At 42.1% G+C, this 15,505-nt stretch overlaps 2 protein-coding genes across 2 annotated transcripts; one reads left to right on the top strand and one right to left on the bottom strand.

Annotated features, from left to right (window-relative positions):
* Positions 1-3,634: 3,634 nt before the first annotated feature.
* On the bottom strand, positions 3,635-11,520 carry znf366 (zinc finger protein 366). The gene is made up of 7 exons (XM_026343907.1): positions 11,331-11,520; positions 8,507-9,529; positions 8,257-8,424; positions 7,630-7,780; positions 6,885-7,076; positions 4,563-4,737; positions 3,635-4,491 (listed from the first exon to the last, which is right to left on the bottom strand). Exons 2-7 carry the CDS (start codon positions 9,517-9,519, stop codon positions 3,824-3,826), a joined length of 2,367 nt encoding a protein of 788 aa, XP_026199692.1. The 5' UTR covers positions 9,520-9,529; positions 11,331-11,520; the 3' UTR covers positions 3,635-3,823.
* A 2,291-nt stretch (positions 11,521-13,811) lies between these two features.
* LOC113150837 (isotocin-neurophysin IT 1-like) lies at positions 13,812-15,399 on the top strand. The gene is made up of 4 exons (XM_026343556.1): positions 13,812-13,904; positions 14,012-14,133; positions 14,525-14,729; positions 15,029-15,399. The coding sequence occupies exons 2-4, from the start codon at positions 14,014-14,016 to the stop codon at positions 15,172-15,174; spliced, it is 471 nt and encodes a 156-aa protein (XP_026199341.1). The 5' UTR covers positions 13,812-13,904; positions 14,012-14,013; the 3' UTR covers positions 15,175-15,399.
* Positions 15,400-15,505: the final 106 nt, after the last annotated feature.

Here is a 15,505-nt window from a genome sequence, read left to right as displayed (position 1 = left end):
CCACGTAAGTAAGAGTTGAAACAGTGTTATTCAGTTAAATACTCACTTGACCAATCAATAAACCCAAACATCATGTAGTTTCATAAGCATATAGTATGCAATACCAATTGCTCTTGCTCCTTGCACTAACTAAGTTGTGGTGCAGTTGTTTTCATTAATCTTACATGGCTACCTATCACCTGCAGCTGCTCCAGTGTTTAAGTTGTTGCTCAGACAGCAAAATGAACTTTGCAAGCTGCCCATCAGTAATTTGTGATGCTGCAAAAATTATTTTAAGTTGTATTTTTTATTGAATCTATCTACTGGTTCCTCAATTAATCATATAGTCTGCAAATGATCAGAAAACTATTTATTGACAAAATTCCAAAATATAGGTTAAAGTCTTTTAAATAAACATGTTTTGCAGGAGTTCAGGATATAAAAATATGCCATTTAAACCCAATGAGAGTTTTGCAGATTGAGATGAGAGTCTGGTTGAAGGAATCCGTGCATACATTTGATAATAAGACATGAAACAATGTGAAGCTTTCACTCCTACTTAAATGTGAGATGGTAAAGTTTCTCATATGCTGTGAAGTGAAGCCAGTGAAGTTTTTGAAAATTATTCAAATAGACTTTTCTGCAGTTTGTACACCTTCTGTATGTCAACAACCATGTGAAGTAGTTTGTCTGCTTGCATAACATGAGGGAATGAAACAGGATGGGCACCACCCTGTAATACATAACCTGACATCCCATTGTTAAAAGAAAGCAGTGTTATAACGCTTCATGGCTGTATGTTAATATAATATTTTAAAGGCATTTTGATTAGACTCTGAGTCTAGACACTGACAGTACAGATCTTCTGTGGTCCACAGAGAGACAGCGTTACAGCTACTACTGTAGTGGGTTGCACTGTCAGAAAGACGCAGCTAGAAGGATGTGGGTTTGAATTCACAGGTCGACCGGGTGCCTTTCTGTGTGAAGTTGGTATATTCTCCCCGTGACTGTGTGGGCTTTCTCTGGGTACTCCAGCTTCTTTCCACAGCCCACGGACATGTGACTCTACAGAGTGACTGTTTGTCTCTATGTGTCGACCCTGTGATAGTCTGATGACCTGTCCAGGGTGCACCCCACCTCTCACCCAAAGAGAGCTGGGATTGGTTCAAGCAACAGTTAGGATCATGGCTGGATGGATGAATGACTAATTTACTGATGAAGAGACTGTTTCAGTCAGTAATTCTTGACTTTGGTGAGGAATAACATCTTTGAACAAATGTAACTTATGACTAATAAATGTAATAAAACATCCTCAGAACATATTTGAAGCCTGTTCAACAAACTTTATTTTTTGCTATAGCAACTTTTGCACAGGTTGGCATCATCAAAAGTGATTTGACAGGCATTGATAATAACATTGTACGATGTATATGAAGCACACAAAAAAGAGGTAAAAATAAATGCTAATCATAAAGGAAAAAATGACAAGAAAGAGAATTTTAATAAACCACTGGATACATAAAGGAAAGGGTTTGATAAAATAAATAAAGGACATAAAACATCAGAATGAAAAGCAGGTTTAAAGAGGTTTATCTTTTAGGTTTGTTGTTGTTTCAGTGTTGTCTGCCTTTGTGCAATAGAAACACTAAAGTCCATGACAACATGATCATGTAATATAAAACATTCAGTGTATCACTATCAGTAAATATTATGTTACAGCTGCACAAATGTAATATTCCTCTGTAAAATAGCTGTTTCAGCCCATTAGACAGTAAACTGAATGTCTTTGGGATTTAAAAATAATTTTGGCTTGGACTCCTCCGAGATAATGGTTTAATCATCTGATCAATAATTCCTCTCAGGATGAGTCACAGTATTTGTGTTGTTTTAATTAACTCTGCGTTGCCAAAAAAGCGCTGCTCCACTACCTATAATTAGTGCTTTCCTGATGAGACATGATCTTGTCATCCTTTCACAGTTTTGATTTGTGTGTTTTCATTCCACCATTTTCTTACCACAAGATCCGTTTTCCCACGAAACAGGTGTTTACCTGTTCTCCTGTGTGTCTGAGTGTGGGTGATCTTTGGATTCTCATGATCTCCGAAGTTTCACTTCATCAAAAAAAAACGCAAAGAGTGATGGAGAAACACATTATAAAACACAATCTGTCTTTAAGTGTTTGAGCTGCGATCAGTCATGCACAATATTATTCAGACATTACACAAAACGATGCTGCTGAGAGGACCTGATGCCAGACAGAAGACAGCAACAAGCACAAAAAAAAAAAAAAAAGTCTATCCACCCTCTGCGGTTGCTCTCTGAGCCACTAGCTGGGATTGAAACATGTAGGTGAGGAAAGGAAAAGGAGAGGAGGATGTGAGAACTTCCTCAAACTGTTTGCAGTTTCGCCCTTTAGGACACGGTGGTCGTCACTGGCAGAAATAGAGAAGCTGCTGTTCTGCATTTCATGTGACAAGAAATGACTGTGTTTACCTGAACTGGCATGATATAGTGAGGTAAGATGTGCTGTTGCAGCCCAGAGAGACTGATGCTATGTGAAGTGAATTCAAACATGGTAAATAACTTGAAATTATGTTTTGCTTAATTGTTTTATTACAAACATTTATGATAGCCCACGTGATTCGCTGTATGGCAGCGTGCATACGTTTTATTTCAGCGGCTTCTACGCTGAGGTAAAACCATGAAAAGGTGTCTAATGCTGTCATGTGGCATTCTTTCATTCCTCTAGTATTTTGCTTTTTTCAGTGGGGCTTCTGCAATGAGCAGAAACAATGCTTTTATCTGAGTCATACAGACATATGAGGCCTTTGTCTGGGACACCCACTGTGTCCGTCACTGCTGTTTGATCACAACCTAAAAGAGAGAAGAAGAGAGGTGTTTTCTCTTCCTCTTCCTCTGCTTTGAAAGAGAAGCAGGAGGGGAAAGGCAAGCTTTTTGAAAACTCGCAGCAATAAGCTCAGGATCAGTAAAGTATGTCAGAGACAGAGAGGATTGAGATTTAATATCTGGGCTTATGTTCTTTAAAAACACTCACAGCGATGCTTATAGTGCATCCAAAATCACAAACAAGCGGTTTGTAGAAACAAGGTTTATTGTATTTATTTGTCAGAATCATATTCAGGTGACCATCATTACAGTGTCATACAATAACAAGTCAGTCATCCCCCAAAACTGAAATAAGAAACTCATGTAGATTAAAAAAAAAAATCTAAACATTAGACGTAAAAATCAAATCACAGTTTCTTTATTAAAGACAAACACACGAGAAACTCAAACTTGTCTATTTCATATCATAAACGACATCATTACACACAATAAATCAGTGCTTCCACAAACAAGCAACTATACAAAATAACCCTGAAACATACATAATAGTTTGAACAATGATGATTTTTAAAATTTAAGATCATAGAGTTACACAGAAAGAGTCAAAGTTAAAGCAAAATTGCATATTTGAGTTAGGATTGCAGTGATTTGTAAAAAAAAACAAAAAAAAAAAAACTAAAATATTAAATATTTTTAAGCACTTCATTAACAAAACCTACATCCCATCATCATACTCCTCCACTCTCATTCCTTTTAACTATCACTGGCTATGATATGTGTGGTATACCCAGGATGCTTCACAGCTTTATTTTTTTTTTGCTCTGTTAATAAACACAGTATGTTCATCTTTCTTTCCTTGTGTTTATGCTGCTACACTACATTCTTCATAATCATGTTTATTTACAGACCCGCACACACAGCTCTCTCGTCAGGAGAGACTATCTCAGTTTCCATATCAGCCTTTTCTAAAACCTGCATCTCCTTTTTCGTGCTTTCTCTAATTTTCTTCTTCTTCCTCGTGAGGACCTGAAAGTTCACTTTCGTGCGTGTGCTGCACTTTTTCGTCCGCCTCCAAGCTGCTCTGGTTTCTCTCTTTCACGTCAATGTCTGTCTCGCCATAGCCATCTAACTGCTGCCTGTTTTGCTCGTCTAGTCCTTGGTCTTCTAGTTCTGAATCCGAGTCACACTCGTACGTTTGTCTAAAGCTGGCCTCGCGTTGGTACACTTGCTCTCCTAGTTCTTCATCAGATTCATATGATGTCTTTGACTGTATGTGCACCTGTTCACGTCTGTTATCTACTGATTCTTGCACTACTGACTCCCTCTCCAATGTGTCACCGTCTAAACTTCCCTCATACATCTGTTTCTCTTTCTCTCCTGGTCTTAATTCGTCAGCAGACCCCTGCCCTCTCTCTTCCAGCTCAGGGTTGTACTGGTCCACCCCTGCTGGTTCATGTTGGTCCACCTCAGGGCTGTATTGGCTCCTCCTGTACAAACTCTCCTCATCTTCCTCCTGACACGAGCTTCCCGGGACGCTCTCACCATCCGACTGGGAGAGACGAAGGCCCGGGGGTTTCTGGGAGAGGTCAAATGGCTCCTCTTGGCTGAAGTGGGTGAGGAGACCCATCGGAGTGGACAGGCAGAATCGTCCTCTTTGCCTAAATACTGAAGCCACAGAGAAAAGTAATTACATAAAGCAACTTTTGTAATGTCAATGACAAAATGTGCACCCTTACATCTTTCATCCAGCCCTCTGTCCATGATGCCGTGTTTGACCTTCATATGTCTGGTGAGGTTTCCCTTCAGGGTGAACTTGCTCGGGCAGTAGAGGCATTTGAAGGGTTTACTGTCTGAGTGGAGATGCATGTGGCCCATTAGGTTATGCATCCTGTTAAATTCCTTCCCACAAAGCTGAAGGACAGAAGAGACAGTGTATACAGGTCAACTGATGATGAGTTTTACACAGCTTGTACAAAGGCATGTGCATTGTTTTCTAATGGTTGAAATCAAACTCCTTCCAACAGCGGTTCAGTTTGTTCACTTAAAGTTCAGCACTGTAGGAAAGAAGAAGGTTAACATCAGTCTGTGTGTGAAATATGAAGCTGAAGCCAACAGATAAGAATAGAGACTTGGACTAGACTGGAACAACTATCATATCCATATGTAGTGAAATCCACCAATCCCTAAACTCCTTAATAATTAGCACAAAAATGTGAATGCTATAACCTCCATTAAATGGTCGTTATCGATGGTGATCACACCTGTAATTATGCTTCATTAGAGGCAAAGTTTATGTAGTGCATATCACTGACATGCATTAGAATTAAGCAATCTCCAGTAGCTGTAGTGATTATGACGGGAGAACAGTCACCGCTGGTGACGTGGTATAAAGTCTTCACAGAAAGAAGGAAGTGGAAAAGAGTGCAAGAAAACCCAAGACGTATGTTTTTCGTTTCAAACAAATAGTCAATGTGATTAGTTTGGAAAGTAATTATTTCAACCCAACCTACATGTTTTTGTGCTAAACCCAGGCGGTGGAAGTGGTATGTGGTAACCCACGTCTGATAATGGTTGAAAACAGCCTGTGAATCTTTTTGATCAGTGAAGAACGTTTTGTGACCATCAGTCAAAGCTGTGAAATCTCCACCAGAAAGTGAACGTTTCCCACAAAGTCAAAAAACAGATTCATTATTAGAAAAAAAAAAATATTTAAAGTACAAAAAAAAGTATTACTTTTACCTATAAAAATAAAATGTTACATAATTCTAATGTATATTACATTACCTGGGTCTGTAAGTATCATTTTACTATTGCCGGTCCCAGAGGTGGAGCAAACGTTTTTATCCCCAGTTGGTAATTTATTCAGATTTATATTTTAGTTGTGTGTTTTGTATAGAAAATCTGAATCTGCAGAATAATTAAAACCTATAGCTGTCAGTTAAATGCAGTTAAATGAGCAATAAAACAATACTTTCCTCTGAAGTGATATGATATAAAGTACTTTAATAAATGTACTTAGTGATTTTCCACCACTGGCTGTAGTAAACATTATTTCAGGATACAAAAAACAATAGGCCTTCATCACCCACCTATTATTTCTTTCTCTGTGAAATCCTTTTTGCTAGATGACTATTTTTCTGAGAATGCAGATTTGCAGAGCTACACGTAATCATGAATGAATGTGCAGGCATTCAGATAGATATATATATACACACACCCTCTCCCTCCCTCTATCCTTGTTTTCCTCTTTTCCTCTCTGTCTTCCCCCTTCTCTCTCGCTCCCCGACACACACACACACACACACACACACACACAAGAAAAACAGAAAGGGAGACACAAAGAGAGAGGGAGAGGAAGCAACATCGAGACAGGGCCAGGAGGAGAACAGGGAAGGGCAACTCCTGCGCTGTCCTTCCTCTGCATTCTTTTTTATTAGGGTGGTCCTTTCCTTCAGGAGGAGAGAGGGACTGTAAACTGTCCAAGAGGACCGTGAGAAAACAGGAAGCTCCATCCAGCAGCAGAGAAAGCAAGATGAAATCTATTTGCGGGCCTCGTTCTCCGGGGAGGCTTGGAGGCCATTGTTAGAGAGGCAGTTTGTGCGGCGATATCCTTCCTATGGACAAGGAGGGTCCCACTTCCAAAAGCCTCTCTGCTATCTGGTCATCGTCTCAAGCCTTGTAGCAAACACTAAGGTCAAAACAGACACTCCAGAAAAGAGGGGGATCCTCTAAAAGCAGCTATCACTAATTATTATCAGGCTGGTTGCTCGATTGTGACCGAGTTAGTTGATCTGATAATATAGATACCACCTGTCTTACTAATACCACCTTCTTCGCTGTGCCTCCTAAAAGGCTTCATCACTTGAGCGCGCTATATGTAGTTTTGGGAAATGTAAAGAAATGAGTCTGATGCTCCTCTCTGCACAGTCACTAATTAATGCACCGATATGAGGGCAGTGTCTATTGTTATTCTTTTCCTTTAATCAGTGAACAAAGCCAAAACCGAAGGCCACAACACAATACAAAGAGCCACACCTGTCATGCTGAATTGCACCAACCTTGCATTTATAGGGCTTGATGTCCGAGTGGACGATCATGTGAGCTTTGAGAGTCTGTTTTTGGACAAAGCTCTTGAAGCACATGTGGCACTGGTAAGCACGTATGTTGGTGTGGATGAGGACATGACGCTTCATGTTGGCCAGCAGGGTGAACTCACGACCACAGATGCGGCACTTGTGCTCCTTGACACCCTGATGGACGAGAGTGAGAGTGAGAGTTGCGGTGTGAAAAATGTCTGTCCGCTACTTAAAATTCTTGTTCAACCTCTTACATTTGACTGATCTTTGTATTAATGACTTTTTTTTTAAATTGTGTGGTAGTTTCTCCTGATGCCGTAACACAGGTTGAATTTTTCAAAATGTTTCACTTTGATGTAACAGTGTCTTGTATAAAGAGTTGGGACAAGCTAACCAGAAAGCTACTGATTTATTTATTTTTAATTTCAAAGGGGGAATAAAAGCTAAATACTGGGTGTTGAAGGGGTTAAAATTGCATCAGGAGCCAGAATTTAAGAGGAAATTGCCTTGAGACAGCTGCCAAAACAACCTGCTAGGCTGGTTTCCAAACTCTTTGAGGCATTTTCACAATTCAAAATGTGAATGAGGACTAATGAAAGCATCTTGATGCGATAGCAAAATTAGATAACTGCGTTTGGTTTGCCACAAATTCATACATATGTCTCCAACCCCTGTCACAAAAACACTGACAAAATGCTTTTGTCTTTGACGTCCTAATTAAACTTACTTTGTGAGTGAGCGTGTGCTGTTTCAGGTGGTGTGACTGGATGAACTCCATCCCACACTCACTGCAGATGTACGGTCTGATGTCTTTGTGTTTCATCATGTGGTTCTGAAGCTGACTCGGATACTGGAAAGCCTTCTGGCACTCTGCACACCTGCAGCAACAACAGGTATAACCTCCTTATATAGCTGCACAGAGAGTTGAAATGCTAAAGCAATAGTGTGACATTTCGGGAAATGCATTCTTGTACTTCCTTGCCAGAAGTTACATGACATAATCTTATTATTTGTCCATTAAATATATAAGGCTGCAGCTAGCATCTGGTTAGATCATCAAGAGTAGAGAGGCGAAACAGACAGACAGTCTAGTTCTGTCCAACTGTTAAAAGATTTACATTTACAATGAGTCATTTGGCAGATGCCTTTACTTACCAGTGAGACATAGTACAAGGCAAAGGCAGGGTAAAGAGGTCTTGCCTAAGGGCCCCTGCTGGAGGTAGGCCACACCTGGTATTCATACACCGGTCTCCCACATGGAAGGAGGTGATCTTACCACTGCATGATCCAGCCGCGTCGTCTTTAAAGCTCACTAGTACTCAGTATCTTAAATGTGCAAAGTTTTTATGCTCACCTGTACAGGGTGGGCCCGCGATGGGCGGTCAGGTGCCTCTTCAGCTGGGCCAGTGTGGGGAAGTCCAACCCACATTCGACACATACGTTCTCCTGGCCTTTCTCATGCTTCAGCTCATGTGCGCGAAGCTCACTGGGGTAAGCGAAGCCCCGACCGCACACGCTGCAGCTGGAGGGGGGGTAAAAAGGGTATGTGTGAGTATTAGAAATGAACATACGAAGAGCCAGCAACAAGCCTGCTACAGGACTACCTGTATGGTTTCACGTCACTGTGCTGCATCATGTGTCTCTTCAGGTGGCTGGTCTGAGTGAAGGCCTTGTGGCACACCTGGCACTTGTGGGGCCTCATGCCCTGGTGGGTGAGCAGGTGCGTGTGCAGGTGGCTCAGCTGCTTAAACAATTTCCCACACAGGTGGCATCCATGTGGCTTTATGCCATTGTGGCCCAGTATGTGTGTGACCAGGTTGTACTTGGAGGTGTAGGACTTCTCACACATGCGACACTTCCATCGCTTCTGGTCGCCGCCGACATCCACGTAGTAGCTGTCGTCTACATGGACGTTGAGGCCGAGCTTCTCAGCGCTGGTCATCCCGCTCCGGGGAGGTCCGTCACGAGTCCGATGACTCAAGCGGATGTCCTCCCTAGGGTAGAACGCACCAGGGGAGAGGTGCATGACAGGCCTGGGCATGAAGAAGGGGTAAGGAAGGAGGCTGTGGTGGAGCGGGGGGAAATAGGGAGGGTGCAAAAGTAGGGTAGAGGGAGGCCAAACAGAGGAGGGACTGAGAGGCTCCTGTTTCACCTGCACAGGTAGATTCATGCTTCTGTGATGAAGCTGCAGTCTGTTGAGCTCAATCATACCAGGGAGGGGCTTTGGAGATGAGGAGGCAATGGGGCGAGGTGGAAATGAGAAGGGGATGTGGGAGAGGTCGACTGTCTTCTTACTTCTGCTTTCCTCTGTCTCCTCTGCTCCTCTCTCTGATTCCTCTTCGTGGGCGTCCATTTTGAAAGGAGTTCTTTTGCGTTTTTGGGATCCCTCCTTTTGGGTGTAACTGGGGCCAAGCATGGGAAAGAAAGCAGGTGGGCTGAACGCACTGTAGGTATCTCTGGTTGGTGATATGCTGGAGTATCTGGGAGGTGAGAATTTTGGGGGCTTGATGTAGAGTGGAGGCGGGTTTAGGTAGAAGCTGTGCTGGGATGGTTGCCTTGGCTCATCTCTGAGAGGAGGACTTCTTCCTGGTGAGAACTTGACTCTGTCTGTTTCCATCTCCTTCTTTCTGCATTAGAGAGAAAGAAATTATTTCTTCAAAGGAAATTTGAACAGTGCAACCGATTTTACCCTCCGTCTACAGTCCGTCTACAGGCCAGAGGGAGTACTAGTACTGCTAACATGCACAAAAGGAATCCAGTGAGGCATCTTTCTGAGGTGGAAAAAGTACAATAGCACAAAATGAAAATAAACAACTATAACTCTCACTGGCCTTTTAAGTGAGAGTTCCTATTTACTTTCCACCACTGCTCCCTTGCTTGCAGCCTCCGGCGTCCAGCGTCTCTGTTTCTATTTATGATATGAAACTGTTTCTCTAAAGATTTCTGTGACTGGACACACACACGCAGTACGGTGTCAGCGCCCACACCTTTCAGTGTTCAACCTGAAACCTTTCACTTCTTCCTTTCTCACAGGTCTCCTCCTGTCCTGAAATTAGGAAGTTATCTGTGAAATGCTCACCTCTCCCTCCCGCACACTTTTCGCTTCTCCATCTCTTTTTTCTCTGCTCTGTTCATCTTTTTTTTCTTCTTCCCCTTTTTTCCTCCACTGACAGAACTAAGTGATGATTTATGTCTGCATCTCTGTGTGCACCCTAAAGTCTGGGTCCAGTTAACTTATTGATAAGCTTCGAGCTGCAATGGCGAGATTTCATGTAGATGTTATATGGAGAAAATATCCGCTGCGGTTTGCGTGCGTGCTTTAGTGTAGATGATGATGATGGATCAAAAGATGTTGATACTCAGAGGGGAACTGTCTTACTTCTGCATGACATTCAAAATAGTGCACAGCAGTGTTGTACATATCTAGTCTAGTCCCATGAATAGTTCAGTGCTTATCAGTGAGAAACATATCAATCCACTATAGCATGGCCACAAGTTCTACTTCATTGTCTGTTACATGTTACATCCCCGTTGGTTTTTGCAGATGCAGTGACTGCTCTTCCTATGTAATGACACACACACACACACACACACACACAAAATGCATATTGTTATACACATAATTTAAATACCTGATGCAACTTCCCAAAACTTAAAGAGGATGTCTTAAAAATGTCTTTTTCAGTTTGACCAACAATACAAAACCCCAGCGTAATCTGTTTAGAGTGACATAGATTGAAGACAAGCAGACAAATCTCATCATTTAGAAACAGAGACTGGGGGGTATTTGGCTCGAACAGCAATGGAAAGCTCTCCATATGTACATCTAGATTCATGCAGACGAACCTTGCTGAAAAGATTACGGCAAGTGGGATGATAAGAAAGACCATGAGATGAAGATCAGTGAAACTTGCAGGGATTACAGACACATTCATCAATTCTCATTTATATAATTCAGTGTCTGCAGAGACACACTTTAAACTCGTAAAAGCAACGCTCTCTCTAAGAACAGGTAGGATTTCTGCATTTCAGTAAATGATGAAAATACACATTACAAGTAGTTGGATGTAAAATTATTAGTTGTTAGTGACGTGCTTAAAACATCAACAGCGTGGAGAGTGCAATCATAACGTTCAGCCTTGTGAGTAAAAGCTTTCATGATAAGAATCTGTAACAATATCAGATGCATATTGTAATTTCTTATGTTTCCTTTTCAACCGGATCTCCAGAATATTATTCTCTTCTTTTATCCTCTTCACCTCACCCTCCTAAGTTGAACTGAGCAGAGACCCCAGCCCATACTTTGCCACTCCATGCATTCCTAACAATCCATTAAGAACCAAAGCCCCTCCTCACCCGTATGCCAGTCGGTGCCATGTAAGTGTGTGTTTGTGTGAGGCTGCAGTGAGGTCTGTGTGTGTAACTTACCAGCTGAGTGTAGCAGAGTGTGCTTTCTGTGATGCTGTGGCTGAAGTGCTGCTGTTGCTGCAGCTGCTGCTGTTGTGCCCGTACCTGCGTTCTCTCCCTCCTGCTCGTGCTGCAACTCTCCTGACAATGAGCCGCCCGTCCACGGATAGCATTTGAAGTGACTTAAGAAAGAGAACAGGAACAATCACTTTGTTCTCATTTTTCAGATGAGTACCTTCGGAGAGAAGGAAGGAAGGGAGGGGAGAGGAAGTCAACAAGCCTAGTGCCTTCCTGCAGAAAAATAAGGAAACACTAGATAGACATCTCCATTTCTCTATGAAATAGGGATTTGCACAGCTTTTGGAGGAACGTGGGGAGGCGAGATCTGATGTTTCACAAGAAAACAATGCAGTTTGAATTTTTAACAGCTGCGACATGCAATGATCTCAAACTGTCAGAACCACTCATCCTTATCTCTACGTTCAGTTCAGCGAAATGCACATTGAGAAGATGATTAAAATGAATGAAATCTTCTATGTTTTTAGGTGGAATATCAAATGATTTTCAGGTTTTTGAACAGCTCGAGATACAGATAAGAGATATTTCTAGTCTTTTAAAGTCTAGCAGACAAAGTTATTGGGTGCAAAGTCCTCTGTCATAGAGGAGCTGTGCTCAATAACATTAATTCCTGCTCAGGATAATGTAAATCTAGCAGGACTGTATGTAGGTAAGAAACTTTTGATGTTTGATTTCAAAGAAATGAGAGAAGAGACAAAAGAGATAAATGCTGAGGCGCTCCTTCTGTGGTTTGGCGCCTTGTTTTTAATGCTGTTATGATGGATGGCATAATATTGCATGATAAGTATTTGTATTTGTATTTTGTTCACCTCATGCAAAAAGCATGACGGACGAAATCTATCACAAATCAATAATTAGATGAAATGTATCAAGACAACCACTAGGAGGCAGGAGTGGCCTATTGTCTGAGTGACACTTCCCGTTTACATCGTTTTCGAAAGGGACTTGGAAACTTTTTCTGGACTCTGGAGCTCCACCCCAGGAGCCGCTCTCAGTGAACCACAGGCCAGGATCATTGGTTCGGTAGTAGAAAGTAACTACGTACAGTTACTCAGCTATAGTACAGTATTTGAATAAAGTATTTGGGAAGAAAAAATACAATTTGTTCATGTGAACACAGTTTGATCTTTAGTTAATCGTTTTTCCTTTTTGCACTGCTTCATTCTACCTTTGGACAGACTGTGAGTGTGTGCTGGCCCTACGAGTGCGTTCTTTAATTCTTTTTGTTCTCTCACCCTCTTGCTCATCTCCACCTCTGCATCAGGAAAACACACGTGGGCCAGTTTTTCTGACACGTGGACCAGCGACGGGTCAGGAAACAGCTCCCTCTATTGTGGTCAGCTGCTGGTCCGTGGCCTTTTTAATTGGACGGGCCAGTATGTTCTGGTCTATAGGCTGGTAAAACTGGACCGGTATCTAGTGGATGCATTCCACTAGATAAGTGTCTGTAGACTTTAGACTGCTTAAGTGTGAATGCATTGAGTTTTACTTCTCAACCAGTTTGTTGAATGGAGCTGGTAAAGGTGCAGTTAGTGCTGGTCCAGTACTGGAGCTCCAAAGTCCAGAAAATTGTCCCATGTCCTTAAAGCTATTTCATGTGCTCACATGATAACTTGTGTTTTATGATCTCTCTGTGCTACATGCGATCACTATCAAAGGTTGCGAAATCTAAATAAACTAATGACAGTCCACGTGTCCAGTTCTCACTTTTTGGCACGAAAGTTGGCACACTAAGACTTGCTTGTAATTGCGATGAGGTGGCAGTCAGTAGATCAGAAGGGAGCTGCAGTAATTGAGCTCATATCATTGAAACAGTGAAACAGTCTTTTATGGGTTCTGGTGTGATAATTAGCTTATAAGGCCAATTAACCTCAGACCTAGGATGATGTGTGCATCAATTCCTGGGAAGAATTAAGCACTTTATTAATAGAAAGGTGTGTGTGCCTGTTTGTGGGCCTGTTGTAGTCATTTGGTTTGTTTGCAAGCATCCACTCAACCCCAAATTGTGTGTCCAGCACCATCAAGCCAACATGGCAGACGTCTTTTGATGACCTTTGAAACAGAATCTCTTCCCTGTGTTTACGTTCGTTAAAAAAAAATCTAAAAATCCCAATAATGTATGTGCTTTCTTTGAATAAGGCAGATTCAAGTTGCACTACTTTTTTGTGAACTCAGTTTTCACCTTCCTATCCTCTTCTTGACCTCTCCGGCACGGCTATCATCTGTAAAATGCACGGTCACGCACTACGAGCCCTGCGCTAATGATTCTCAATAGTATCAAGCAAACCGGGCTGCCCGGCCCTTTGACCCTGTGGCCTGCCCAGTGGTCAGCTTCATCTCCGGAGGTGCCAGTAGCTAAAGGAGGCTCATTAACGCTCTCTAAGTGATTTTGGGGTTTCCGTGTCACTCTCAAAAGAAGACCTGAGAGTATATAAGACAAGTCAGTGGCACCATGATCATCCAGAAGCATCTGAAACACAGTCTGGAATCTGCTACTCATTGACTTGAAAGCAACAAGTGGGTAAAGCTACAATCTGAACATCTGTCCGGCTTAGATTTTGTGGTCAGTTGTACTAAAAACTTTCTTTATTTTCTCGTTCGTGTTGTTCCCTCACTCTTCGCAGAAATGACTGGAGCTGCTGTGTCCTTGTGTCTGCTTTTTCTCCTGTCCGTATGTTCGGCATGTTACATCTCCAACTGCCCCATTGGTGGCAAGAGGTCCATCATGGATGCACCACTACGGAGGGTGAGAGGCTTTAACTTGGATTTTATTTTTAAAATGGCAAATAGAGGTATAACTATCAGCAAACAGTCTGCTGTGATTCAAAGAAGAATGTATCTTTGTACATTGAAATATGCCTGTGTGTTTACTAAACTGCTGTTTAGTTTAATGTAGTAAAGAGTTCATATTTGCCTTCAGAATGTAAAAGAGCAAGTCTCTAAAGTACTTGAGTCAATATAGACTTAAAGAAAGAAACCAGGACTTTCATGCTGAAACATAAAAAAATGAGGAATAGAAATCCAGAAATTAACAACAGTCATATGAGCTCATGATAAACTTTCTCTTTCTCTCAAACTGCCAAAATGTAGTGCCCTCCTAAATGACACCAACAGTAATCCTCCGTTTCCTTCTCCAGTGCATGTCCTGTGGCCCCGGAGACAGGGGCCGATGCTTCGGCCCCGGGATCTGCTGCGGCGAGGGCTTCGGCTGCCTGCTGGGCTCCTCAGAAACAGCTCGCTGTGTGGAGGAGAACTACCTCCTCACCCCCTGCCAAGCAGGAGGGAGATCCTGTGGATCTGAGGGAGGACGCTGTGCTGCTTCAGGACTCTGCTGCGATGCAGGTCAGAAAGTCTTGGAGTACATAAACACAAAAAGATATATAGAAATATTCCTATCTTGTACTTAAACTAAGAAGTAAAGGTCCTGCATTTGTTTCTATGGTAAAAAGGTATTCTCAGCTAAATCTAGTATAGAGTAAGAGTTTATCTCACTGTTTCCTAGGCAGACGTTTGGATCCCAATAATAATAATGTGATGAACTTCAGTGTTAATTTAAAGATTGAACAGTTTGACTATTTTAGTAACATGTCACAAAGGCTCATAACAACATGTTGTGACAACTCCACCCCTCTTTACTACAGAGAGCTGCACCACAGACCAGTCCTGCCTCACCGAGGACGAGGGGGACGACCAGACGGGCCGTTATGAAGGCAGCGACCCAGGTGACATCATCCTCAGGCTCCTTCATCTGGCTGGTCACACCTCTGCTCATCAGGTCCACCAATGAGATGCTCCCCACGCCAAGGTTTCGCGGTGTCAACAGTTACAGGGGCTAAAAGGGACTCGTAGTTCTAGCTGATTAGTTGTATTTCTTTTGTCATCATGACTCTCGACTTCGCCCTTTCCTCTGGAGTACGTCCTGTCCTTTGTCCAAATATTTTTATGTATGAAAAATAGGGATGAATACCGAAGGTGGTCATCCAGATATCTGCATGTTGAAATAAAGTTTTGAGAGAGTATAAAATGTGGTTTTATTGTAGAGCTTCCAGACTAAAACTGAAGTTAATTCAAAATACTTTCAATTTTAAAGGGTTTCAAATCTTTTTTTTTACACACTA

Source organism: Anabas testudineus, chromosome 9, assembly GCF_900324465.2.
Source record: "Anabas testudineus chromosome 9, fAnaTes1.2, whole genome shotgun sequence".
Taxonomy (NCBI): domain Eukaryota; kingdom Metazoa; phylum Chordata; class Actinopteri; order Anabantiformes; family Anabantidae; genus Anabas; species Anabas testudineus.
The sequence above is the reverse complement of the archived record's forward strand: the minus strand, read 5'-3'. Positions and strand labels throughout refer to the sequence as shown.

Coding starts and splice junctions, on each gene's coding strand:
- znf366 (XM_026343907.1), bottom strand. CDS start 9,519: ATGGAAACAGACAGAGTCAAGTTCTCACCAGGAAGAAGTCCTCCTCTC. Junction 7,077..7,629: donor AGCACACGCTCACTCACAAA/GTAAGTTTAATT, acceptor CTCGTCCATCAG/GGTGTCAAGGAGCACAAGTG. Junction 4,492..4,562: donor CAGAGGGCTGGATGAAAGAT/GTAAGGGTGCAC, acceptor CTGTGGCTTCAG/TATTTAGGCAAAGAGGACGA.
- LOC113150837 (XM_026343556.1), top strand. CDS start 14,014: ATGACTGGAGCTGCTGTGTCCTTGTGTCTGCTTTTTCTCCTGTCCGTA. Junction 14,134..14,524: donor TGGATGCACCACTACGGAGG/GTGAGAGGCTTT, acceptor TTCCTTCTCCAG/TGCATGTCCTGTGGCCCCGG. Junction 14,730..15,028: donor AGGACTCTGCTGCGATGCAG/GTCAGAAAGTCT, acceptor TCTTTACTACAG/AGAGCTGCACCACAGACCAG.